Source organism: Phasianus colchicus, chromosome 18, assembly GCF_987193195.1.
Source record: "Phasianus colchicus chromosome 18, bPhaCol1.hap1.1, whole genome shotgun sequence".
In the NCBI taxonomy this organism is placed as follows: Eukaryota; Metazoa; Chordata; class Aves; order Galliformes; family Phasianidae; genus Phasianus; species Phasianus colchicus.
The window spans coordinates 4,212,563-4,239,330 of NC_143453.1; the positions used below are offsets into that span (position 1 = coordinate 4,212,563).

Below are 26,768 nucleotides of genomic sequence, written 5' to 3' on the forward strand. Positions count from 1 at the left end.
CGTGGGGGGTTGGACTGCTTTATTGCTTGGCGTTAATGAAAGCAGAACAAATGGGATGACATGTTTGAAAATACCAGGTCTGTGAAGGATGAAGCTGCAGAGCCAGCATGCTTTGACTGCTCCATCCAGCGCAGAGATGCCTCTGGGAAGGTTATGAGTGGCAAGCTGGTCACTGCTCTGGCACAGCCCCTTTTGCATAGACGTAAACCAGCGTGTGTCCTAGTTTGCTGTGCACTCTGAGCAGCCGCCATTAGTTTCCAGAGGAGCCTGTGGTTACATAGCAAAGGATCATCCCTCTCAAACTGTTCAAGGGCACTGTCTCCGGGGACGTGTGGTGAGACTGCAGGACACCTGGAAGGCAAGGAGAAACTCCCCATGGCTGAGGGGAAAAGCCGAGAGTCAGACGACAAAAGAGATTGCTTTTCTGTGTTTCCAAATTCTCTGATGTTTTGGATTTGCCTGGGAGCCATGAGAGGAATTAGAAAGGGCATTTAAACCAGAAAGCAGTGCATTTCCATGCTCGTCTCTTCTTCTTGATGCAGTGTTGGAATTTTCCTATACTTTTTTATATCCTCCCCCTTCTTCCAAGAAATTCAAATTGGATGTTGCAGTGTTTCCTGAACATGGTGAATCCTTGTCCTGTTTTGTTTGTAGATGACCTTGAGGATGTATATGTTGTGTGTCTGCCTTCATGCCTGGTTCCAAAGTGCTTGCGTGAGGCTGGGGGGAAGGGGAGAGCTCCTGTCTTCCTGGGGTGACTGATTGCAGTAGATGGCATGGGGGCATTGGCTGGAGGATTGCTCCTGGCTGTCCTTGTCCCGCTGGCAGGACAGGGATCAGGCAGGGATCCAAGCAGACAGTGCTGTAGCTTCTGGTGGCAGGAGCATCTTCCAGCTATTTTGATCCGGCCGTTTCAACGGGAGCTGCAGTAGGTAGGAAATACAATCAGAGCTCTAGAGCAGCTGCAGGGCCAGTCTGTGCTCCAGGACTTGTGCTGGGGAATGACGCAAGGAGCCCTGTGATACTCACAGCACTGTCAGGTGGGGATGCCACATGCAGGGCTTATGCTGACCCAGGCTTCTTCTGTTTGGGGGAATATTCATGGCCCTGTCCAGCAGATGGGATGAAGAGGGGCTTCCACAAAAAAGCTAGGTAGATGGTATTAAACATGTCATCACCTTCTTGTTTCTTCTCTTGCTTTCTGGCTTGTCCCCAAAACTGTTTGCCCCAGCAAATGCTGTTCTGAAATTTTGTCTGTGGCAAGCAAATGACTTAAACGTAGTGTGTTCTGTTTTTGCAGGATAGAGAACTGCGTCCAGAAGAAATTGAAGGTAAAACTTGTCGCTCCTTCGGTGTCGCCTTTCTCTCTGTCCAGTAGAAACGTGCTGGCTGGCCGTTCCAGGTTGGCCCCCAGGGGGTAAAATAATTTGGGCAAATTGCTGGAATAACTCCTAGCAATCCTAGCAAAATAAATAATATGTAAAACTGCCACAGTGCTGACTGTAGAGGAATTTACAGGTAGTGCAGCGTGAGGAGGATAAATGAGGTAAAGGGAGATTGGCTGTCAGAGAAGTGCTGTACACCCAGCTCCCACGGGAAGTGTTGCAGAGCATCACAAAGTGGTTTGGCTTTAAGGAAGCTCATCCTTGCAGTCAGGACTATAGAATACAGTGCATGGGTGAAAGATGGAAAAACTTACTGCTTCCAGTTTCTTTTGGGAGTGCAGTTTAAGAGAGATCAGTCCGTGATACTTCAAAGCCTCTGCAGTCAAAGCATGCTCTCTTGTAATGAATGGGTCAGCAATGTTGCTGATAGAAGAGGTTAGCATTATTCCAGTCATTGCTTCTTCATAGGGATATCTGCTAGGAAAGTATGTGGTATCTTGGAGAGTCAGGCCTCATAAAGTGCTGCTTCTGGGGAAGTTTCTTGGAAAAAGTATTTCAGGCTGTCACTGACAATATCATTCTTTTTGGATCCACTCCTGCAGAATTAAGAGAAGCCTTTAAGGAGTTTGATAAAGACAAGGATGGGTTTATTAACTGCAGGGACCTGGGGAACTGCATGCGAACCATGGGCTACATGCCTACTGAAATGGAGCTCATAGAACTCTCCCAGCAGATCAACATGAACTGTGAGTAATATCCACCCATCTGTACCTTCCTGTGGCTGCTGTGCCCTGCATCACTGCTTTGGGCTGCTTCAGTCTCTTGTTATTTCCATCCTTTTTGTTTTTTTCCTCTCTTTTTCTTTTCCTCCCTTTTTTCATTCTCATGTTTTGCTCCCTACCATTTCTCTGTTCAGTTGTGGTTCCAAGCACTTGATGTGCTGGTTTTTTTTTGGTTTACTAAAGAATTGACTGTTTGGACTGTGTATTGTGTGAGCAACATAAGGAATAGCTTGCTTCCTATCCACCATGCTTAAATCTTTCAGATGCCCTTGATTTATTTGGACAGTCAGACATTAGTGTACACGTCATGGATGTCATCACACTGAAGCTGGTGTCAGATGGCACCATACTAAAGAAGGAGATGGGGAAGATGGAGATGCTTTGGTCAGAATGGGTGCTGGATGGGCTGTTCTGTCTGCTCTGGGTGTTTGTGCATTGGCTGTGTGCCTGCAGATGGTCTGCGAGCTGTGCTGGTGGAGTCGAGGCAAAATGTTGCAGATCTGTCGGATGCACTGTGATTGTTTGTGCCTTTTGTTTTTCACCACTGGTTTTTGTCACCACTTGTCTGTGGCAGTGTAGGATGTTACCCTTAACCAGGTGGGAAAATGAATATTTTGTGCATGCTATTTTTGATCCGTGGCCTGTGTAAAAAAAGAGAAGGACCAGAAGTAGTTGTAACATACATGACTGTTCACACAAAAAGAACAGCTAATAGCTATAGCACTCAAGTGATTAGGGACTGGAGAGTGTTACTGCCAGCTTTCAGATAGAGGACAAATGAGAAAAAGGATAAATATGATGAATAAACAATTGGACATACATTAGCCACAGCTAATGGAGCAAGACACTGCTGCATGGCACTGCCCATGCCATGCAGGAACATCATGCTGTGCACTAACCATACCCATTGGCACAGGTACAGCAGAGGGTTGCTATAAGGTGTACAAGGATCAAGCCTTTAATTCTTGGTACATGATGCCATAAGGATGTGGCGATCTGTGGCAGCATAGGATGAAGTAGCTTCAGCTCATTCTACCTATCCTACAATCCAGGAAATACAAGACATTGTAAAAGTACCTGTGCTTTTCTTTCCACTGTCCTGCACCTTCCATGCTTTGCTGCTGGGAGAACCAAGCCCTCTGGGGCATGCTGAAGTGAAAAGGGACTGCTGAGCTTGGCTAACAATTTGAGTTCTTACACACAATCTTTCATCTTATCCCCAGTGGGTGGCCATGTGGATTTTGAAGATTTTGTTGAGCTGATGGGACCAAAGCTGCTGGCAGAAACTGCAGACATGATTGGTGTAAAAGAGCTCCGTGATGCCTTCAGAGAGGTGAGTGCTTCTTACCGTGTGGCCCCAGAGAGGTGAGTGACAGGAAACAGGAAAGAGAGAAGACGTAGGGGGAAGAAAAGAGGAGGAGAGAGCAGCAGAGTGGAAGACTGAGAAAGAGCCAAGCCAGGCATGAAACAAGGGAGGAGCAGAGAAAAATACTAAGATAAGGGAGCTCTTGAGGAAAGGAAGAGGAAAACTGGTGCAGACATGGTAGTGACGAGAGGTTTTTGAGGAGAAAAGGCAGACTGAATCCAGACCAAAAGAAATGTGAAGGAGGAAAAAGAGGGACACAAAAAGCCTGGAGAAAAAATAGGGCACTCAAGAGCAGGGCAATACAAAGTCCAACCCAATGCAAGATCCACTTCCCTTAACTGTATTTCCCCTGCTGGTATTTTTTCATGTACTTGCAGTTTGATACTAATGGTGATGGAGAGATCAGCACCAGTGAGCTGCGAGAAGCCATGAAGAAGCTTCTAGGGCAGCAGGTGGGTCATCGGGATATTGAAGAGATCATCCGGGACGTGGATCTGAATGGAGATGGGCGTGTTGACTTTGAAGGTGAGAAGGGATGAATGCTCCCTGTCCATCTGCTATCGTGTGAGTCAGAGCTTCAGCTTGGAGGTGGAAGCAGAAAGGAAGATTTACATGCTCTGAGTCCAGATATCTGAAATACGGAGGAAAAAAAAGAAATAATTCCTTAGCTGAGTATTTGTGCATCCTTGTGCTGCATCACTATTTCAATCAGGTCTCCGCTGTTCTAACATAGGAAGAGATATGTCCTGTCACAGAGAAAGAGCTTCTGCTGCTCATATGCAGTGCCAGACTTCATTTTAGGGGGCATTTTCTTTCCATTCAATCTATTGCAAGAGCTGTGAGGAGGCTGGTGTAGGTTTGGAGATTGCATTGCACCCCTCTGGCTCACCTTACTGTCTGGGTTTATAGAGATTTTGTTTCTGTACCTTTATGCCAGAAGTTGGTCACATGCTAGTTGTGTCACTAACACTGTAGACATCTGATCTGGAGGTGTCACGTTTAATCCTAGAGAGAATTCATTTCTTCTCCCACTTCCCATGCCAGAAGGAGTTGGAAAGAGTAAGACTGGTGATGGTACTATCCTGGCCATTAGGCATGGCAAGAGTAATGTTAATAGAGCTCAGGGTTTCTGGTAAGGAAAGCAGTTGCTTGCTATCATCAGACAATTAAGCATATATAAGAGTTGGAAGGCACAAGTACATGGCAGGCTGCTGGTTTTCCTAGTGCAGTTGTTCTAATGCACTGTCTGATTACATGACAGTAGCTCTCCTTGGTCCCCGCAGCTAAATTATGTTAGACAGTTAAAATACATGAAATACTAGTATCATTTTCTCAGTGATTTACTGCTTTAGTTGTCAAAGGACAGCTCCATCAACAGAAAAAGAGAAGCCAAGGGGGTAATTTCCACTGCCCTCCTCTTTGTGCTTATTAATTTCCGGTCAGTTCAAGTGTAGAATGAAAACACATTTATATTTGATGGCATCTGCACTCGATTTTAACTCTTGTAATTGACTTCACAAGCTGCAGGGTGGTGAAGAAATAGATTCAGGATATCCTTCCAGTTAATCTGTATCTTCAAAAACAAGTGATCCATCAAAGCAAACTTTTCCCTACAAATAAATACTGGTACCTACCAAAACATTAGTAGCACTGGGTCTCCTACAAGTGGCAGGCTTGCTAAGAGCTTGTGCTGTCATCCCAGGGCTACAAACCAGCCTGCTCTGAAATTACAGTGAAAGGAGGTAACATTTGCAATGATTTGTTCCAGGGAGTTGCTTGTGCAAACAAGGCTGTGCTCTGGGAAGGATCAGAGGAAATGAACTGCCCTGCCAGGGAGATCATATTACCTTACCTAACACAAGGAGTAAAGCCTGTTTTGTGTGAGCTCCTCAGGCCCAGTCACGGAATGGCAGCATGTGGAGCCCCAGTGTCACCCTGGCTGCGTATCTCCATGGAATGAGAGCTGGGCTGGGGACCATGGATGTTTTCTGCTTCAGGGCTGTCTTTTCTTGTTGGTTGCAGAGTTTGTTCGCATGATGTCCCGTTGAAGATTATTCTCAGCTAATGAAAAATCAGCACCTTAGAGAGGGCAGAAGAGGACCTAGATGGAGCATCTAGCCCCGATGTTCCCACAAGAAGGTTTATCGGCTGGCTGCAAATGGGACACTGCAAGATGACCTGCTGCTCCTCCCTCATGGTGGTCCCCATGCCCCTCCACCCTTTCACACTGTGAAAGACTTACAACTTCCTACAACTGGAACCATTCCTTTCAGATGATTGCAGGAAACTGCAGAGCCAGGACTTGCCATGATGCTTTCATGGGTTATTTGCAACTTTAGACTCCTCCTCCCCAGCTTTATTCTCCCACCAGCTGCTGCAAAGCAAGAGCAGGAGAAATCCTCTTGGCTTGGTGGATGAGAGCAAAGCCATTGGAACTGGTGGCAGCCTCAGGGCGTGCTCTGCACTTCTTGGTTTCCCTTGGTGAACCCTGTCTGTGTTTGCTGTCTATGTGTGTGTGTCTATCTGTGTGGAGTTATTTATGCTTCCTCGGCACAAATTTGCATCTCCCGTGGTTATGTTTACCAAAAGTAAATTCAAATACATGTCTTGTGGGGGAAAGCGATAAATATGCACGCTGAAATGCTGTGGAGCCTGGATGTCCGTGTGAGAGGTGGTGGTGGGGCTGGGGGGGGAAGGGCTGTGGCAGACACACACCCTGACGTGCGCACTGGGATTCAGGCCCAGTCCTGGCTGTGGGACGGGGAGACCCTGCCAGCCACAAAGCCTGAAGCAGGGCTCTGCCCTCCCTGCTGCCAGCCCCCACCTCTCCACCCCACTTGCAATGGGGCAAGTGAGAGCTCCTGCAGCCCTGAAGTGAGGAGCAATGGGAGGAATGGCACCAGGTGAGGCGGCTATATCTACCCTCCCATTTTTGGACCATTTCAAACCTGACTGTCAGCGTATGCACAGTGAAGAGCTGTGTTGTAACTGTTGGTGCTGAGGATTGGCCAGGAGCCCCATGGACTCCTTGTGTGGTGGGGCCCCATTCTCCAGCTTGATCACACTTGAGAATCCTGCATTTCTGCAGCAGTGACCATGGCAGCAGCTTCCACACCCTGCCTGCTGCATCCAGACACCCTTGTCCTCCTCCTTTCTCCAAGCTGCTCACAACCTCCTGCCCTCTTTTCCTACCCCACAGGACATGCAGTTACCCCTTTTCTCAATGCAGAGGCTCAGTCATGAGTCACCAGAATCACAGAATTGCCAGGGGTGGAAGGGACCTCAAGGATCATGAATCTCCAACCCCCCTGCCACACGCAGGGCCAATTCCTGCTTGGCTTTAAAAAGGCATCGTGATTGCTATAGGTTTCTCAGTGCAACTGGGAGCTGTTTTCCCCCGCTGCCTGCTTCCTCCACATTGGAGATTAGAGACTGATATCCTTCTGCTTTCTTCATCACAGATCTCTCACTTCCCAAGTTCCCTCTCACACTGTCAGGGTCCACAAATCCACATCCTGATGGGGGATTTTCTCTTCTGCTTTCCTGTTGCTGTGCCAACTAGCATAGTTGCAACAACAACTAAAACCCAGCAGTGGAAGAACTTTGCTTTTTGTATGTGCATGTAACAGTGTCTGCACAAGCACACGCACTGGCCTAGGTTTGTGTGCACACAAAACAGGGAATGCAAGTAGATACCTGGCACTGCAGCAAAAGAAGTTTATTTGCAAGTGGGTGTACGCAGACTCTGTATGTTTATCTTTGTAGCTGGTCATCTTAGGAATGTGTATCTGAGCTGAGAAATTGGAAAATATGTATTTACAGACCTCTTTATTGGCACAGCAGCTGTACTGGGCTTAGGGGAGGGTAAGAGCGATAAACTGAGCAGAGTCCAGAGTCCTGCTGTGCCCTGTGTGTGCTTAGGACAATACTGCAGAGGAGTCAGACCTGTTCAGGCTTGTGTCTGTGTGCAGATGTGCTTTACTTACATTGGAGCCCACTGAGGGAGAAGCATTTATGTGTGTGCTGAGAGGATGGATTTGCTGCTAGCCTGTGTGCCACAGTGACTGGCTGGCTGCAGGGACCAGCAACAACCCGGCACGAGCCCTGTGCTGGAGCTAGCATGCAGAAAGCCAGCAGGCATTGGTGGGAAAAGGAGCAGCGGCCACTTGAACCAACAGGTTGCTCTGCTCACAGCAGCAGATTGCAGGACACAGCCTTAATTTATTTAAAAAATAAATGTATTTCTGGAGGCTGCAGTGATTTGCACTGCACAGCATCGCCCCCAAACACAGCATCACGGTGGCTGGGGATGTTCCCTGCTAACTTACGTGGGTTCCTGTGCCTGCAACCTGGCAGGGCTGTATCTGTCTTCCCCAAAAGCACTGGGGTGCTGGCACGGGGTAGGGATGGCCACAGGGCACCTCTGTGCCATTGGCAGTCCTGGAGCCACAGCTGCTTTCGAGGAAAGCTAAGCCTCTGCCAAACGACCTCTAGCTCTTTCCTGCCAGGTCTTACTGTGATACATCAAACAGGTCACACAGGGCAGGTCTCCAAGCATTCGTTTTTGTCCTTACCACAAGCTCTTGCTGATTTTGTTTGCATTACAAAACCCAAATAATCCCAGGGAGTTTTCTTATTTTCTTGTGCTGGCAGGGCCAGAGATTAAAGCTCCAATTTAAATATTCTAATTCCAGAGATAATCCTTTTGCTCTCATCTTCAAACCCCTATTAAGGAGCCTTCCAAATAGCTCCAGACAACGAGGCAGAGCGGGTCCCTCCAGGCACACAAGACCCATGCAGTTGGTTTGGATCTGGCCCAGGCGGTGAGGTTGGCTCACACTGACCTCTCAGATATCTCTTCTCATTGCAGCCACAAGGTTTTTTCTCCATCGCTTTTAGGTATCCTGAGTCCTGATCTCTTTTTCCTACAGGGAATGGCTAATAACCCAAAGCACAGCAAGGCTGCAGACCAGGTGGGCCTAATCCCCAGCTGGGAGTTATTTCAGCACAGCTGCCAGGGAGATCAAGGGGCCGGGAAGACAAGTCTGAGCCTTTCACTTGTAGGTTACTGGTTTAAATCCTGCCTGAACCGAGGGACCGGGAAGCTGAATGGATCAGCAGCAGCACACAGAGCCTCTGGGGTGCGACCCAGGCCATCAGCGACCGAAGGCAGCAATTACGTGGCAGCAGCGTGGGACACCACAGTGCAGGTCATCACAGCACACCCACCTTGCTCTGCTGGTGGCCACGGAGCACGGCAAGCACTCTTCCTGCCCCCGGCTGAGCAGCGCCGCTGCCCATCTCGCTCCCTGCTCCCGTTAATCCCTCTCGCTTCGAGACAGCTCGCTAATTATTGGCGAATCATCATCCGGGTTAATTACCGGCACGTGCTCCGGCAGGAGGTGTTGCAACGCTCAGCGCCTCGCTAGCGAATAAGGCTCAGATGGAAGGGAAGCAGAGCACTGAAGAGCCGCGGCCCCCGCTGCCCGCCCCCCCTTCCCGCCGCTCTGCTCTCCCGGAGCCCCGGCCCAGCCGCTGCCCGCCCCGGGACGCGCGAACCCCGCGCCGCTCTCCGCCGTTGCCCGGCAACCCGCCGAGCTCCCGCTTCCCGCCGTCCCACAATGCTTCGCGTTCGGGCCGCGCTGGAGCTCAGTGATTGGCCGAGCGCAGTGGGCGGGGCTCCTCCTCAGGCGCACGGCGCTGGGGGCGGCTCGTCGACCTGCGGCCCCGCTTCGTGCCGCCGCTCCGGTTTGTGCCGCCGCTATTCTTTCCGGGAGAGCCGGTACCGGCCCGGCGAAGTCCCAGTTCGCTGTCGGCGGCTCCGCTCCCCGCTCCGAGCGGCCCGCTCAGCACCGCTCCGCTCCCGCCGGTCACGCCTCCCGCCGCCGCGCCGCCATCCCCACGCCTCCCAGTCGAGCCTGCTCTCCCGCTCCCGTTCCCCATTGGTCGCGCGCCTCATGAATATGTAGATGACGTCTCGAGGCCGTCCAATAGGGAACGGACGTAGATTTAATATTCCATTCGCGGCTTGCGGATTGGTCGGCTCGCGACCCGCCCCGGCAGCGGGTTAGGGCGCCCCCCGGCGGCAGCAGGAAGGGGCGGGCGGCGGGCGCAGCGCCTGGAGCCCGAGATGGTGGGCGCCGGGGCGCGCGGGGCGCCGCTGCCGGCGCTGCTGGTGCTGCTGCCGGCGCTGCTGCGGGGAGCGGCGGGCGGCCTCGCCGACAGCGTGGTCTGGGCCGTCAACGCGGGCGGCGATGCCCATGTGGACGTGAACGGCATCCACTTCCGCAAGGACCCGCTCGAGGGCCGCGTGGGCCGAGGTGAGGCCGGGGGGGCCGCGCCGCCGGTTCCGGCGGGGGGGGGGAGGGCGAGCAGGGGGAGGGCAGCCGGGCCCGGGCCGCTCCTCTCTCGGATCTCGGCGGGGCCCGTCCGTAACCGCGGCGTCCGGGCCCGCGTCCTGCAGCGCCGCCCCGAGCCCCGCCGCTCAGGGCCCGTCCGCGTCCCCGCGGGGCTGCGGTGCCGGGCGCTGCCGGCCTCGGGGGGGAGCGCGGCCTGCGGGACGCCGTGCTGCGGGGCCGGCGGGCGCTGCTCTGCTGCCCTTCTGCCTCCTTCTGCCTCCCCGCTCCTCGTGGAGCGGAGTGGAATTTCGCCTGGGAAGGTGACGTGAACGCTTAGGCAGCCAAACCGGCGGCGTGCGGCCGCCTGGCTCCCGTTTGCCTTTTTTCCACTGCGAGACCCCAGTTTCCACAGCGAGCTCTGCCAGCACGCGTTGCTGCGCCGAACTCCCGCAGCTCTGCCCCGAGCCGGGCAGCGCCGTGTGAGCGGCAGGGACGGGGCAGGGGCTGAAGCAGAGGAGCCGTTCTCAGCTGTTGCAGCTCCCGGATCGCTGGAAGCTTCTGTCTGCGAGCGGCTGGAAGCTGCTGTCACACACTGGGTTACCTTGCCGTGCTGCCCCCGAAGCCCCCCACATTGTCTGAGTTTTGCCCGTTTCAGTGAACCACATCTCAGTCGGTTCATGAATGCGTTGGAAGCTTCTCTGTGCTGAGCTGCTCCTGCTGCCGCTTGCAGGTGAGTGCAGGAGCGCAGGGAGCTGTTTGTTCTGAGTGTGCGAGGGCTGTGAGGGCTGCCCTGTGCCCCGGGACCTTGTGTGAGGGGCAGCACCGTGCTGTACGGTGAGCCCTCTGTGCACCGTGTGGACAGAGGTCACATTTAAATATTCATACAGGTTCTCAGTTTCTCATCCCCTGCCCTGTTGTGCTGATCCTTCCACGTGCCTCTCGTGTGTGACCAGGAGGAGAATGTCCTGCTGGACTTATTTCTGACTTGAGGAGGAAAAAAGGGTCTTTTCTGAGCACGCTGTGGCTTGCTCCTCCTTTGGGGAAAGCCCGTGTTCTCTGAACAGCAGGCTGTCAGTAAGCCTGCTCTAGCCATTGGTGCCAGGCACGGCCAAGAAGACTTTACCCCTTTGAGCTATTATGTGCGTTTCCTTCAATGGCTTTTTATTGCACAATTGTTTGGTTCATGCCAGGCTTCTCTGTGTAGATCGGCATGTAATGGCTGACTGGGAGTACGTGGCGGGCTGGGAGGGAAGGATGTGGGGCAGCACTTCACCTCTGGGCTTTTCGAGCCTCAGTCCAGATGCTGAGCCCTGAGGAACAGAATGTGCTGGTAGCAATTACGTGTCCGCAATGCGTGCACTTGTCTCTTGGTGAGCTGCCTCTGAGCACACCTAATGCACTGGGAAATCAAGCTCACTTTCATGGCTATGTCCTCTGGGTGACAGCTCTTCCTCTCCAGTTACCTTCTTGGCTATTAATGGGCTTCCTTTATACACAGGCTTTCCTCTGATAGGAGCTGACTTCTGTGGAGCCCTCGGTTTGTGACTGCTGTAATCTGTAGCTGGCCGGAGATGTCTGTGTGGGAGGACAGGTTAAACTTTTCACCCTCTGTATTTCTGCTGATTAGAGCCTCCAGTCTTTGTGCCCTGCTTTGAGTGGCAAAGAGCAGCAGCATGTAATATTGCCTGAGTAGCTGCGTGTGAAACAGGAGATGAAGAACTGGCATTAATTTCCTCTTGCTCGTTTGCATTGGCTCCATCTTTGGCAACATGTTCTGGGTTAGAAGTTCTTGCTTTGTCTTGGCCAACGCAGTGTCTGTTCCCATGGAAATAAGGCTGGACGTGGCAAGTGTCAGTAGATAACTTGGTCTGGATCAACTTCTGCTGGCCGAGGTGCCAGTGGGCTTTGGGTGCCTGCAGCCTTCCCTCCTGCATTGCTGGGGCATTATTCTGTTCTGAGCTCTCAAGGCACAGTTTGCATTTACACAGTAACACAACAGAGGGGTAAGAGCTCCTGAGAGCTGCTCTTGTGATGGTGACGTAGGGAGCAAGAAGAGGCAAATGTTATGATTTCTGTTGTTTTCTCAGCTATTGGTAGTGTTGTTTGAGCCCTTCTTAGGGGGCTGTTCAACCTGCAGTTGGTGCCCGTTTCAGCCGAGTGGCTGTGAGATGGAGCCTCTTTTGAAACCCTTATGTACTTTTCCTGCTTCCTTCTTCGAGCTGACACGTATTGCCTGCCTGTGGTGAGAAGAAAGGGTTTTGTAAGTCTTATCTGCTGCTTTTCACCCTTCTGCCATCCCCCAGGTTTTTACTTCTGGAGGGCGAGTCCCTAAAACCTTATGCCACTGCCTGCTAACTTCAAACCTGCTGAATGAATGACTCTAGTCAGTTCTAAAGTGACTGCTTAGGTTCTGTACTCAGAGTTTATACTTCGAAAACGCTGTAAAAATATTCTAGGCGTTTTTCTTCTTTGAAGCAGGAGTCTGGGGCCAAGTCTTCTGGCTCTGTGCCCTGTTTGTGAAACCAACTCTTCTTTTTGAAACTGTGTGAGTGAGTTTTGTCTGTCGGACTGCAGCAGGTCCAGACCCATTTTTCTGCAGGACCCAGGTTCAGGGATTTTGGCTGCTTCTGCTCCAGTAGTGCCTTCTGCTGACCAGAGCAAGGAGTGAGAATGGGTCTCAGTAGGGCAGTGAGTGCTAAGGCCAAGTGGGAATTAAGCACTTAAGAGTAAATAAAGCATCTGTTCACGTTCCTCAGAAATTAACCATTCCTCTCACTGTTCTGTGCTTGAAATACAGCTTCTGACTATGGTATGAAACTGCCAATCCTGCGGTCCAATGCAGAAGATCAGATCCTGTACCAGACAGAGCGTTACAACGAGGAAACCTTTGGCTATGAAGTTCCCATCAAAGAAGAGGGTGACTACGTGTTGGTGTTGAAGTTTGCAGAGGTCTATTTTGCACAATCTCAACAGAAGGTAAGCAGCAGCTCTGTGCTACTCTGAGCTTTCCTGTCTCCTTGATAGTTAAAGCTGTGTATGCCTGGGTTGCCTCTGCTGTTTTTTATGCTTTGCATGGAGAAAGTGAAGTGAGATGCTACAGGTTAACTTCATCTGTAGAGCTCATAAGAGGGTGGTTTGATACATGGAGCCCTCTTCCACGTGACAGATACACGTTTGGCCTATAAAACTGCATTACAAGAGTGTTCAAACAAACGTGTGCAACATCATGAAAGTAGCATTGGATTTTTATGATCTGTTTAGGCTGTGCTGTGTTTGAGAAGTGTTTTTGCCATTTCCCTGGCTGCTTGTGTCTGATGCAACTGCATGCCTTTGGGGAGCAAGTGTTGCACATACTGAATCAGGGAAGTGATCTGGGTTAAATAAACTACTGAAACAATTTGTACAAGTGTAATAACAGTTGATAATAGTTCAAAATGACACTGCAGGCACAGAGTTAAATTCAACCCCTCATCAAAGCTCTCTGGAGATAAATAATCCTTGCCTGCTTTTGAAATCCCTCTTGTAAAGATGTGGAAGCAAAAGCACAAAGAATCCAATGCCCTGTGATAAATTGGGAGAGAAACATGTATTTCAATCTGGCTTTCCCCTCGCTCTGTCAGCTGCTTTAGAGCTCCTCTTAAACACTGTACTGCCATTCTGCCAGAGAAGTATTTCAGGGAACAGAACTGTGGGGCTGCTTTACAGAAAGGATGCAAAAAACAGTCTCAGATTAAGCTGAAGAGCTGAGACATCTCTGGCTCTTCTTCCCTCGTGGGGTTCTGCTGGGATTCCCCAGGTGCTTCATGAAGTTTGAGTCATTAAGGCCCCGAGGAGGACTTTCACTCTGAATTCAGATGTGGTTAGCAGTTGATCACTTCATCTCCTTCAAACCCTGCATCCTGTTAGTAGCTTCACCAGTGTGTTTCCTGTTCCCTGCTTTGCTCGGGGCTGTTGGTTAGAAATGGCCTCACTCCCTGGGTGTGGTGTGTCACAGCCTCCCTAGGGTAGGAGCTGGTCCTCAGCCAGCAGGTGGAAAGCTGTGAAAGGAAATGATGAAAAACGGAACAGAATTGTGTTGTCCTCAGTTTTGAACAGCAGGAATTATGGTAGAAGTAAGGGGCAAATTTCAGGATATCTGAAAGCAACGCCTCAGTGTCTTTACCCGCCTGCTTTTGGCCTCTGAATCCTTCTCAAGGGAGTAGAGAATGCGTGGTGGTACAGTGCATGTTGCAATGCTTTCTGGTTTTCCCCTTTCAACTGTCGCATGCCTGAATCTGTTCTGACACTGTTGTTTCTTCTGCCCTGGAGGTGTTTGATGTTCGCTTGAATGGCCACGTCGTGGTGAAGGACTTGGACATTTTTGACAGAGTTGGACATAGCACGGCTCATGATGAGATCATTCCCATGAGTATCAAAAAGGGCAAACTGAGTGTCCAGGGAGAGGTTTCAACGTTCACAGGAAAGCTTCATATTGAGTTTGTAAAGGTAACGAGGCTTTGCTGGCCAGAGCCTTTATTTTCCTTTTCCCTTTTCTTTCCCAGCCACGTGATGCAGCTGTGTGCTGGGGGTGGGGGAGGTGATAGTAGGTGGGGAGACTGTTTCTTGAATTATGCTGCAGCACTGACTTCCATCTTCACTTTCTCCAGGGCTACTATGACAATCCGAAAATCTGTGCCCTGTACATCCTGCAAGGAACAGTGGAAGGTGAGCGTAGTTTCTGAGCCAGAAGGCTCTTTCCCCTTGGAGATCAGCCTGCTGCTTCTCAGACCATGAGATCATAGCTCTTTCTGAGCTACCTCCGCCAAGACTGTTTCTCTATCAGCACCTTCCCACAGGGTGCAGGATGAGATAGGTGTCTTAGCATTCTCCTCTGTAAGTGCACAAAGCTGTCATTTTCAGAATAAGTAGCATGAATTTGGTACAAGACTTCTTGCATATGGAGTAGAGAAGAAAGGAACATGTCTGGTCAGTCTTAAGTTATAGCTGCAGATGAATTCTCTCTGGCTTTGTATGTCAGCAGCAGTCCTGCAAACAAGTAATTTATGGAGTTCTTTTAGATAGTAGTTATGTGTTTCTTACCTGGAGCTTTGTTTTCCTCACTCACTTCTGAGGACAGGGAGGTTTCCTGGGTTACATCCTGCCTCCTTGTAACTTTTCTTCTTGTTCAACAGATGTTCCAAAGCTGCAGCCACACCCAGGTCTGGAGAAAAAAGAGGACGACGATGATGAGGATGAATATGATGATGGCTCCAGCGTTAAAAAACAGGCAAATAAGAACCGGGTTCAATCAGGCCCACGCACACCAAACCCCTATGCCTCAGACAACAGCAGCCTCATGTTCCCTATATTGGTGGCCTTTGGTGTCTTCATTCCTACCCTCTTCTGTCTCTGCCGGTTGTGAGAGCCCTACAGAGCATCAGCCAGGGGGCTGGGAGGGAAGGAGTTGGACCAAACACGGTTGCTTTCAATTTCTCCATATTGTTCATAATTTAAGGAAAACAAACAAACAAACAAACAAAAAGGTGATTCATTTGGAATGAATAGCAGGTCCAGGTAAGAGGAAGAAGCTTACCTTCCCCTTGCCAGCAAGCAGCAAGGCCCTCGCCTTCTCCGTCGCACCATGTGCAGCCTCTGATCCTCCCTGGGGCATCCAAGAGTGAACTGAGTCCTGGCTGGCTGTGTGTTGGGCTGTCGGAATGGTAGCAGTCCTGGGCCACATCCCATAATGAAAGAAAGCTGCGTGCTGCAAGATCTCTGCCTTTGCTGGGTGGAATACAGTTCCCTAAGCTGGGAAGCAGCTCTTATGACAAGGCCTGGGTACACGTTTTGTCCAGGAGCACGGAAGTGTTGTGGTGCTGTTGGGTGACTAGCAACTATGGAGAACAAAGGCTGGTTCTTCAGCATCTCCCAGAATGTGCAACACGATGTATGGTACTCACCTGCGTAAAGATACTGAGGCTCCAGCTGGCCACTCAGCCTCTGTGGGGGTGTTTCCCTTCTTAAGAGTGCAGACTGTGCCAGGAGAGGAAGAATCTGGCCTGATTTGCTGCACCAGTTGGGAGAGACTTTCCTAGTCTGACAATTGTAATGTTAGATCCATTGCAGGGGGATTCCGCTGTAGCCTGCAAAAGGCTGACGTTTGCATCTGATCAGATGCACTTGTTTTCTGTATTGATTATGGCTTTTGTTTCCTTTAGTATTGTTTTATTTTAAAAGGTTCATTTTAAGCCCAGTTTCTTATTTTTGCCCCTTTTAGCAAGTGACCTGTCATCAGAAGAAGCTGAGAATCAAATGGCCTAACGAGGAGGTCCTTGTTCCTTCAGCTTCGTACCAATCAGTTCCCCTGCTGCCCTGTGACACAGGACAGAGTGGAGCAACCCTGGGGATGCTCCTGAGAGCTTTCACTCCCTGTTGAACAGACCAGACCTGCCTGCAGTGGTGAGAAGTGCAGAGCTGGTTAGCATCTGCCCTCAGCACAACCTTCTGCATATCAAGGGGCAGACGTCCAACATTTCAGTACGATGGCACAAGGTGGTTTGTTGCTCTCCAGAGATCTGGAAACAAGCAGAACACTGGAGACAAGACCCATTGATTTCCCTGTTGCTTGGTGACAGGCTGATGAGCCAGGTCACCCATCTTCCCCAAGGGATGTTTCTGCAAGAGGCTTCTGCTTCCACACGTAGAGCCTGTGCATCCCTGATAGTCTGAGCCCTCCCTGCACCTTCTGGCCTGGAGTTGCTGACCTTGAGGAGCTGGTTCCCATGCTCTTGGCCTCTGATGTGGCCAAGGAGGCGTTTGTGTTCAGGAGAAGGATTTAGGCCTGGTGGGGCTGGGTCACCTGCAGTCCTGGTGAGCTTTACCTCGTGCTGTCTTGTTCTTATAAGTGCTGTCTTCCTGGCACAGCTGCTCTGAGCCGTGTCCTTGCTGCTGCTCCTTCCTGCACCCGAGTTTTCCTAGCAATTGTTTTCAGATTTGATGCTGTTCAGTGGCTCAGACTTTCTTTGAGCTGACAAGGATCAGCAGAATTTGAGAGGCAACCTTTCTGCTGGGCCAGAACAGCTGAAGCCTTTACTTCTTCATAGCCCTCATGCTGTGATATGAGCTGTCAGCTCATGGGCCCCGAAACAGGACCTCGAGGTGTCACAGTGCTAATGTCTGCAGCACTGGCACTGAACCTTGGCTGGCTTTCTGGTAGCATACATCACTGCAATGGGCCTGACCACCATTCTGAGTGCTAAAAAGCAAACAATTGAACTTGTCTCCAATTGCTTTCCCAGACTGGCTATTTCTACTCATGCAAGAGAGTCCCTGCTGCACTTGGAAGGAGAAGGCAGACTTCAGAGAGAGCAGATCTTAAGAGCAAACCCAGGGATGAAAGGGCAGTAAGCTTGAAGTTGTTTGCTTCATCTTGTAGGTGCTGTTAAAATCCTAGTGCTTATACAAGTCTTCAGTAGGAGCTGTGTTTCGTTTGGTGGCAGTGCCTACAAAGATTCCCTGGTGTTTTTTGGATTGCTCTAACTGGAGTATAGAGACATTTAGATCTTTATCAGTCTGAGAAGCATAAACTGCCCTGATTTGTTAAGCAAAGAACCTGGATTTGAAAGCAGGCTTCTCTGTAAGGAGCAGTTCTCCTCCAGGCCTTGTAGGTTTTGGGTTGTTTTGGTGTGTTGGGTTTTTTGTTTTCCTTTTTTTTTTAGCATCCTTGCATCAGGAAGTCACTCAGCTTCTTGTGGCTCCCCTGGTAATCTCTGCACCTTGCAGCAGAGCATGAGAGCAGGGCTGTGCGTGTAGCTGTGCCCTACTCTTGTAGGATACTTTATCCCTGCCTCTTGCCAAGCCAGGGAATTCATTGGTGCCATCAGCCACCCTAGGACAAAGCTGTGCAGGGTTTGTCTGTTGTGTTCTGCTTTCTCTCACTTCAAATGAATTTGTCTTTGAATAGGAATACGGGGTAGAAATGGTTCAGTCTTCTTGGCTTCAGCTGAGTTGTTTTGGCTCTGGCTTTATGCATTTTTGTCACTGCTGCGAAGCTGGTGTCAGCTCTCCAGGTGACTGGGGAGTTTCTGATCCCTCATGGTGATGCGAGTGGTTTTCTTTGTTGGTCCATCCTCTCATGGCAGGTCTGGCTCAGACAGAGCCATCAAACAAAGCATGTGGGGACACAGGAGGACAGTATGAGGAGGACACGCTCAGTCTGGCTTTCCTTGTCATCCGTCTGGCACCTGCAAGCCAGCCAGATGGGTGCGATAAAGTACCTGGCCTGATACAGGGAAGGAAACATTTGGGCTGGCTGTGATTTTCCAGCAGGGGTGATTGAGGGAATGTCCAAGGCAGTGTTTAACTGAAGGCAGTCAGAGACGAGGCTCTTCATGCTTTGTTGCAGAGCTCAGCAGGCAAATGTAGAGTGTATCTCTGTGCAGCAGTGTGGGAAGCGGGACCAGAACAGAGCCAGGCTCAATGGTTGGAGTAGTTGTGCAGAGAGGGGCAGGTAAGGCAATTTGAATGATGCTTCCCCTTAGTAAAGGTGAGGCGATGCTGCTGATCGTGTTCTGGGCCTGGATCCAGCCCCAGGGTAGTGCTGGTTGAATTAGCCCTTATCAGCCCCTCTGCTCTGTGCTGGGGATGCAGAGGCACAGCTGGCAGTTGTCTCACAGCTTGTGCTCTCTGCTTTGCTACCTTCATGCAGGCTGTTCTTCACATCTGTGTGTGTACCTACAACAACAGCTCGGACCCTTTTGAGTATCCCAGGTGGCAGGGAGCAGAAAGCCAAATGAATTCCTGTCTTTTTGGTGCCTTTGTGTCGGGCTTTGAATAAAAGTCCATTTGAAGAAGCTTTTTTTTTTCTTTTCTTTTTCTTTTTTTTTTAAGGAGCTTCTGGGTTGTGTTGCTTTTTGCCCAAGGGACAGACGTTCCCTGCCCATGTGCTCAGCTGCGGGCTGTCTCACTGTCCCTTGATCCAGCTCTGGAGGTCACAGCTGAATCACAGAACTGTGAGTGAGAATCTTTGGTTCCAACCCTCAAAATCAATGGGGGGGAAAAAAGCCTAGCAGGGGACAGAAGAACTGGAAGAGCTCTTCCAGGTCTCATCTGCCCCAGGAATCGCCTGAGGTGGGATGGAGAGCTTCTAGACAGTCTGGTGCCTGCGTGTCTGCACAGCTCAGAGCGGAGTGAGTTGCAGCTGTGCCCTGGCTTGGCTGGGCTCCTCCTGCTCCCTGGGCTCACCTGCTGAGGGCTTCCCCTGCCCCAGGGAGCAGAGGCCCATACGGGTCCCTTGGCCTTCCTTTGCATTGAAGTGAGATGGTGACAGCCGGGATGTCTCTGTGTCGGAAGCCTGGCTGAGCAGGTTCTTTGTTGATGGAAAACAGCAGCAGGAGGGAGAGGACCAGCAGAGCAGCTACAGTCCTCGGTGTGAGCCAGGTTCTGAGCAGCTGCGAAGCACTGAGTGTTTCTGGGTCTGTCTGGTGCTTCAGTGTGGGAGAGATCTGTCTGCTTCGTGCACTCGTGGGGAGGGAAATATCCTTGCTGAGAATCCAAGGGAAATGGGAGCTGGGCCAGCACTGAGCTCATTTACCTACCGGCGCTTCTGCGTCTCCACAACAAATGCCAAAGTCTAATACAATTCAAGGATGCTTTTTTTCTTTCTTTTTTTTTTTTTTAATGTCAGCCTGGTTCCACCAGTCCATCCTCTCCAGCTGGTCCCACAGCACTTGCAGTGGCACGGCCACAACGCTGGGCTGGAGCTGCTGGAGCTCAGGAACGTGGCTGTGTACAACAGGCTTCCTGTGCTGCTCCTGTCCAGCAGGCTGGGGCACGTGTGTGTGATGTGTGTGCGTGTGTGTGTGATGTGTGTGTGTGTGTGTGTGTGTGTGTGCTCTGCTTGGTCCCAATGGGCTTCATCCCGTGGTGCTGGCACGGGAGAGCTAAAAGCAGGTCCATGTCTTCCGGGACTCTGGCTTGCTCAGAGTTTATTGCTGTATATGAAATACTATTTTTGGAGATTGGGGGGTAGGTGTGGGAGGGGCGAGGCGGTGCTGTCCCCAGGCTGAGCAGTGGGACTGCTGCAGGTTCTTCGATAGGTTCTGATTATCGTTATTTTTTTTTTCTTCTTCTTCCCAAAAAGTGCTTTATTTAAAAATACAAAAATAAAAAAAAAATATATATATTGAAAAAAATAATAATAATAATAATAAATCAACGACAGAAGTGCTTTCCTCCCATGTAGAAACAGCGCTGGCCGAGTAGAAAATGGGAACGATCCTTTTGCAAACGTCGGAGGTCCCTGCTGGAGAGTTTGTGTGATGGAGGGATGGAGGCGAGGGGCGAAGTGCAGCGCTGCGCCCATCGCGGGGCCGGCCGTGCGCGTCGCACCGCGCTGCTCCCAGGAAAGCCGGTGGGGGCATCGGAGGTGAACGTTTCGTGGTCTCTGGGGAGGGGGGTTTCTCGTGCTCGGGGTTTTCCTGCCCTAAGAGCATCGTGCTGGGGTTGGAGGCGGTGCCGCAGGGACGGCTGTGTTCCGGGGGGCTCTGTGTTAGCGCGGCTTGTTTTACTGCTTGGGCCCCGGGTGAGAAGCGCGGCTGTTTGTGATCGCGGGGGCTTTGCGGAGCCGAGGGCGGGCCGTCTTATTTTTGGTACGCGGTAGCTGCTTTGTTTTTGCGTTTCCCCACGGCGTCGGGCGGAGGGGATGTTCGAAAACCCGCTGCCCGGCGGCGCGCGAAAGGCAAATAAACGGAGTTCTATTGTGGCTGCGCTGCGGTGGTCGCTCTGTTCCCGGGGCTCGGGGGCCGCCTCGCGTCCGTCCCCGCCGCCGTCGCTCGGCAACGCCCGCGCCCTCCGACCCGCGCGGCGCCGCCCCCGCTCCCATAGCTACGGCGGGAGGCGGCGGCCATCTTGGCGGCGGCGGCGGGGCGATGAGCGGCTCCAGGGCGCGGGCGGCGGCGGGACCCGACAAGAAGCCGCCGCCGGGGAGCGGGGGGGTCGTGAGCCGCCTGCGGGGGCGACGCGGGTCGGCGGACGCGGCCCCGCGGAGCGGAGCGCCGTGGACCGAATCCGAACTGCTGGAGCTGGAGACCGTCCGGCCCGAGCACGTCCTGGGGCTGTGCCGGGTGACGGAGAGTGAGTGCGGTGCGGGGCGCTGCGGGGCGGGAGGTCCGGGCGGGCGCTGGGCTCCGTGCGCTGCCCGCTGGGGTCGCGCTGCCCGCGCCTCTGCTTGCGGAAAGTTGGGTGGTTTCTTTTTTTTTTTTGTTTTCTCCCCCCCCCCCGGGACGCCGCGCTCCGCTTTCCTGTCCCCACCCTTCCCCTTCTCGCCCCGCACACCCGCGGCGTGCTTCCGTGCCTTCCTCTCGCATCTGACGGGGCCGGGGATGATCAGAAGTATTAACGAGTCCTTTGTGGTCGTTCCGAGATCTTTTGTAACGTTCCTCCGTTTTTTTCTTCCAGACTACCTGTGCAAACCCGAGGATAACATTTATAACATCGACTTCACCAGGTTCAAGATCCGAGACCTGGAGACGGGCACGGTGCTGTTTGAAATCGCCAAGCCGTCTGCTGCAGGTGTGCGGCGCTGGGCTGCGGGCAGGGCTGCGCACGGCTCTTGTAGCATCCTGGGGACTGAGCCTTCCCAGGGCACGGGGCTGAGTTTACCTTTGATGGGAGACTTCCAGGTTATGCCGTAAAAATGTGAATATAGTGGGGGTATACTGTCAGCTGCAGGGCTTGCCTTGTTAGTGGCAGGTCTTTCTTGGATAGCTGGTGAGGCTGAAGGTGGTTGTAGCAGCAGGGCTGGCTGTCATCAGATCTTCTCTTTATTTCCTAGTGCTGGTATGACTGTATGACCAATTCCTTCTCATTCCGTACCCAACTAATTGTAGGCTTGTCCTGTCCACCAGCCAATATTACCTTACACGTGTGCTGTTGGCAGAATAATTCAGTGCTGGTCCATTTTCTAGAGCAAGACAACGAGGATGAAGATGACAGCAGTGAACTGGACAGCAGTGCGGGCCGCTTTGTTCGTTATCAGTTCACCCCAGCATTTCTTCGTCTTCGGACTGTTGGTGCAACGTGAGTCTGTGTTCACAGAAGTGTGAGGGGAAAATCAGGTGTTTATGTGGTGCCACTGAGCAGCTTATAGCTAGAATCAGGGATTTGAGAGAACTCATCGTACACTAATAATATAAAGTATTTTTCTGGAACAGTTCTGTTGGGTTCTTGTGTAGTTTCAGGTCCAAGGCTCTGTTCTTTGCAGTAGGAAGAGAAGGCTTTCTTACCTGTTTTTTCCTACTTTTTTCTTCCAGAGTGGAATTTACAGTGGGAGAAAAGCCAGTGTCAAACTTCCGAATGATTGAGAGGCATTACTTCCGAGATCGCTTGCTGAAGAACTTTGACTTTGATTTTGGCTTTTGCATCCCCAGTAGCAGGAACACATGTGAGCACATCTATGAGTTTCCTCAGCTCTCAGAAGATCTCAGTAAGTATTTCCTGTCTGCAGCAAGCTGTGTGTATATGCTCATTTTCTCTCTTTCTGCTTGTGTAAAAAATTGTGACGGGGATGGAATTAAGCTGATTTAAGATGCGTTTAATCCCACATCACAGACTTGTGCTGCAGATTATCTATCTTAGAAATGAAAGCCTAAGGCAGCCTGCATTGTCAAGTCACAGGCTGCAAGAAGAGCTGCACAGTGATGGGGCTGTCATCCCCAGTGCCTAACAGTGCAGTGCAGAAGATAACAAAACCCTGGAAAAGGGCTCTCTTAGCATTCACACATCTGTTTTCAGCATTTGCTTTTTAGGTCTTGAGCCTCTAGCTTTGAAGCAGAACTGGTTTTTCTCTTGAGAGGTGTGTTTTTGAGCCTACCAAAATCTCTGCAAATATGCATTGCGCAGGGTATGTTTGCCCTGGGGGTGGATTGAGCAGAGCACGTGGGCCCTTCTGTGTTGCTGCCTGACTGCAGGGTTTGTACCTCGCCTGTGGACCAGTGGAGAGTGCAGCTGCTTTCTTTTATTTACAGGTTGCAGCCTCTTTGCTTTCAGACAATGATTCCTGCTTTGCTCTAGTGGTGGCTCTGACTGTTTCTGTGTCTTATGTGAGATTGCTCCACCTCTGTTTGCTTTTGACAGTGCCCTGTGAATAGGAAGAATAGGTAGGGCATGCCAGAGCTTTTAATGTGTGCACAGCAGATCTGTTTGCTTCTCTTGGATAGGGCAGAGTGTCAGCCTGGTGCATCCCACCGAGTGTCTTTTTTGTTCTGACTGCACTGCCCAGCAGAGTGTGACAGGCTTCTGAATGTAATTGAGCTTTCTCTTTCACAGTCCGTCTGATGGTTGAAAACCCATACGAGACCCGCTCAGACAGCTTTTACTTTGTGGACAACAAGTTGATAATGCACAACAAGGCCGATTATGCTTACAATGGAGGACAGTAATCATGATATGGCTGCTGGAAGCTGTGCTGCCATTAACCATTCCAGATGTCCAGGACTGGACTGGACTTGCTCTCTCATGCAACAAGGCTTCCTGTCAAACCTTTTCTTCTTGCATGAGGCTGAGCACACGAAGCAAAGAAGACAACTCGCAAAAGTAAAGGAAATCTCCCTGCAACGCTTCACTATCCAACACCCATAACATATCCAGCCTCTGTCATTCTCCATTTCTGGATACCTTTTGGTACCCTGGTTAGGTTATGGATCAGAGGCACTGTTTGAGAATTATTGCTGTTACAATTTTTATAGCTTAGGTTGCACTCCTGGTGCTCCTGATGTTTCACCTATTGGGTGACTACCCTCTTCCAAGAGGTCAGATTATTTGGGTTAGCTATTTGTTAGCAGGAAAATTTGCTGCCTTAAGGTAGCCAGTGACATCTGAAAAGCAGATCTCTTCTTCAGTTGGATAGATCATCTCTTTGGTGCCTAGTGGCTTAGTTTGTAGCATGGGTGAGATAGCTTTTTAGGGTGCATTCCAGTATTCTCCAGTGGGAAAGATAAAATAAGAGACTAATTCAGCTTCTGAGTTGTGCAGGAATCTTCTCTTCCCCCTCCAGGGATTTGAGCTGCTCTTGGAAATGGCTTGATCTGTGTTTTACCAGAGATATCGCTGGAGGTACGCAATAGGAGAAAAAAGGGACCTTATCCAGGTTGATCATTTAGTTGTTCCAATAGCATTTCTGTTTGAGCTTATTCAAGCAAATTGCTGAATTTTGGAGCTCAAGGGTCAGCCTTGGAGCTGAAGTTAATCTCAGTATATTTCTCATTTCTACTGCTTCCCTTTGTGTAGGATTTAGGCTTTTACTACAGAATGTATTGGTTTTGGACTGACAGCACATTATCAGCCTAACTGGGGTGGAGGGGAGATTTCAGTCTGGTGAGGTGTAGAGGAAGAAGGCAATGTGGAAAATCACTTGAAAAACATGTAGGGAGCAAAGCTTCCTAGGTTTCAATCTCTGTATACATCATAATGTTTTAAACCTGACTGTCAGAGGTGCTGGAAGGAGAGATGGTGGTGTCACCAGCTCACTTGCTTTCTTTCAGTTGAGGTACTAGCAGCTAAAAACCTTCCCAGGTCAAATTATTCAGTGTTACAGAGTGGGATTCTTAATGACCAAACTGTGAGAATTAATACGATTTTTCTTAATTGTTTGAGATCCTATCACTGCTTTGTATCCTTAGTTGCTTATTTATGTTTCAGGAAGTTCTTCTGCTGAGTTAGATTCTGCCAGACCAAAGGGTGTCCTTTGCAGCAGCGCTTTGGGATCTGGCAATAGGAAATAGCACCGTGCCCTGGGAAGTGGAGACCCCATCCTCCCAGCAGTGTGCTGGCATCCAGCTCTGACCGTGCAGAATCTCAGCTAGGAAAACCCTTTCCTGTGTATTTTGCTGGCTCAAGATGAGGATGGTTTGCATCCCCTCCCTGAGCTGATCAGCCACCTCTGCTGCACGTGGGAGCTGAGTTGTGTCTGGGCTGGAGACTTTGGTTAGTGTTAGTTCTGCTTGTTCGCCTAGAGAGCTGAGAACCAACTCCTCAGCAGATACTGTATGATTCAGTGTAGATTATGCCTCAGCAGGATTAAATGAGGTGGGCATCACAGCCTTTTAATGCGTAGATAGCAATAGGAAGCCACTGCCTTAACCTTGCAGATTAACGACGTTAATTTGGTGCAGAGCATCGGTGGGTGACGAGGTAAGCAGTGAGAGTATTTGGGTGGCAGTCCTGAAAGAATCTCCAGCTCTTGGGAAGGATTTTAATTACTATTAACCACCACAAACGATTTGTTCGGGCGGAGTATTAATCATGAGCAACCACAACAAATGTCTTGGGAATGCAGAGGGGCGAGGTGTGTGTGGCTGAAAGATGAAGGGCAGTTCTGCTCCATTCAATCCCTTCCAGCATCTCCACGGGCACTTGGGCAATCTCATGAGTTGTTTCTGAATTAGTGAAGCTGCTCGTGAGGTGGAGCTCAAGCTGCCTCTTGAGTGACTGCCTTCAGATGGCCCCGTGCTGTGCTGGCAAGAAGGGGAAATTCTGTCGTGCTGCAGGAATGGGCGGTGCTTGCAACAAGGCAGAGCGGCCTGGGAGTGTGTTTTCCATCCTGGAGCATTGTGAGATACTCAGGGTCAGGTCAGAAGAGGCTGCCGGGTGTTTGCAGGACGTTGTAGCATATTGAGGTGAATTTATATGTAGTATAAACCCAGGTGCCTTTTAACGTTCCTTTTACCTTTCTGTATGAAGCAACCTCCTGCTTTTCTTACGAATGTGACGATTCTCATCTGTTTTCTATATCACTGAGTAAAGATACTTAACATGGAGACAGACCATTGCCAGGGGAGCAGTGAAGACTGAGCCAGGGGAGAACACAGCTGTGCAGGTCGGGTGCTCACGGGGTGCTGGGTGCCATCTGACTGCTGCCCTGAGAAGCAGAGAGCACTGCTGGCTGTGGGTGAGTTCAGGGCCTGTAGGAAGGGGGATTTCTGTCTGGAGCAGTCATTACCTCAGCCAGCAGCGATGAGGAAAAAAGCATCGAGGCAGTGCTTCTCATTTATGAATGTATCACCTATTCAGCAATAAGTAAAGGAAGACCAAAGGAAAGCTGGGGGTTGTGCAGGCAGTGCTGGCACCCCTCAGCTCCTGTAGGTATCTGTTTGCTTGGCCAAATTAGAAGGCTTTGCCCACAAACATGCTGCAGGAAAAAAGTCCCTAAAAAAAGGCAGCCCAGCACTAAAAAGGCTGATTGTAACCACAAAGGCAGGGATTTCCAACCTCATCCTCGTGGCAGGGATGGTGGCGTTGGTAAACGTGACTCTGTGGAGCATCACCCTTCAGTTTGGTGCGATGTGGTGCTGTGAGGATGGATCAGAGCTGCTCGCACGGGGAGATGGGACCCGAGCTGTGAGCCGAGTGTGTGTGCAAGGTCACCCAGCAGAGCTGGGAGAAGAGCTGGGATTGTAGCGTGCTCACTGATAGCAGCACAGGGGGCAGCAGCGATCCTCCAGCAGCACAGAGACCAGCATCACTTCTACAGCAGCCCGGGGAGCAGCGCCCACACCCAGCCTCTCCAGCATCGCCCTTTGAAGACCGGCTTCTCTCCACGCTCCTGGCCTGCGGACTCCGGACAGCCGTCCGACGGCCGCACGGGCTGCTCCTACTGACGTCCGTCTGTCCCCGTCCCTCTGAGCGGCGTCTTCCTCCGCGCTGCCCTCTGGTGCTCGGTGCCGCACGTAGCGGAGGTTTGGGACGAGCGCCTCGCCCCGCTCAGCAGCGCCACCCTGCGGCGAGGCGACGCGAACGGCAGCGGCGGCGGCGGTTTGGACGCGCGTGGCGGTGGCGCTGCTGCCGCCCCGCGTGCAATAAAGGAACTTCCTGATTTCGTACGGCGGCGTCCGGCTGGGGGCGGGGCTGGGATAAGGGAGGG

General features: G+C 51.1%; 3 protein-coding genes across 7 annotated transcripts in view; all 3 read left to right on the top strand.

Moving 5' to 3' along the window:
• The window catches only part of CABP1 (calcium binding protein 1), a 28,195-nt gene extending 19,441 nt beyond the window's left edge, over positions 1-8,754 (top strand). For all 4 annotated transcript variants that reach the window (XM_090152657.1, XM_090152658.1, XM_090152659.1 and 1 more), the window contains 5 exons: positions 1,301-1,331; positions 1,988-2,131; positions 3,391-3,500; positions 3,911-4,058; positions 5,556-8,754. In XM_090152657.1, the coding sequence (XP_090008783.1) occupies positions 1,301-1,331; positions 1,988-2,131; positions 3,391-3,500; positions 3,911-4,058; positions 5,556-5,581 (459 nt within the window). In that variant the 3' untranslated portion in view covers positions 5,582-8,754. The remainder of the gene's footprint in view (positions 1-1,300; positions 1,332-1,987; positions 2,132-3,390; positions 3,501-3,910; positions 4,059-5,555) is intronic.
• An 894-nt stretch (positions 8,755-9,648) lies between these two features.
• MLEC (malectin) lies at positions 9,649-15,407 on the top strand. Of its 2 annotated transcripts, none has more exons than XM_031592246.2 (5): positions 9,649-9,853; positions 12,669-12,847; positions 14,180-14,356; positions 14,518-14,575; positions 15,043-15,407. In XM_031592246.2, exons 1-5 carry the CDS (start codon positions 9,664-9,666, stop codon positions 15,270-15,272), a joined length of 834 nt encoding a protein of 277 aa, XP_031448106.1. In that variant the 5' UTR covers positions 9,649-9,663; the 3' UTR covers positions 15,273-15,407. The 2 variants fall into 2 exon arrangements, with proteins under 2 accessions (XP_031448106.1, XP_031448107.1); XM_031592247.2 differs by lacking the exon at positions 9,649-9,853 and adding an exon at positions 10,109-10,601.
• A 5,351-nt stretch (positions 15,408-20,758) lies between these two features.
• Positions 20,759-26,727, top strand: UNC119B (unc-119 lipid binding chaperone B). Its single transcript, XM_031592248.2, has 5 exons — positions 20,759-20,983; positions 21,308-21,421; positions 21,817-21,928; positions 22,162-22,334; positions 23,177-26,727. The coding sequence occupies exons 1-5, from the start codon at positions 20,779-20,781 to the stop codon at positions 23,287-23,289; spliced, it is 717 nt and encodes a 238-aa protein (XP_031448108.1). The 5' UTR covers positions 20,759-20,778; the 3' UTR covers positions 23,290-26,727.
• The last annotated feature ends 41 nt before the right edge of the window (positions 26,728-26,768 follow it).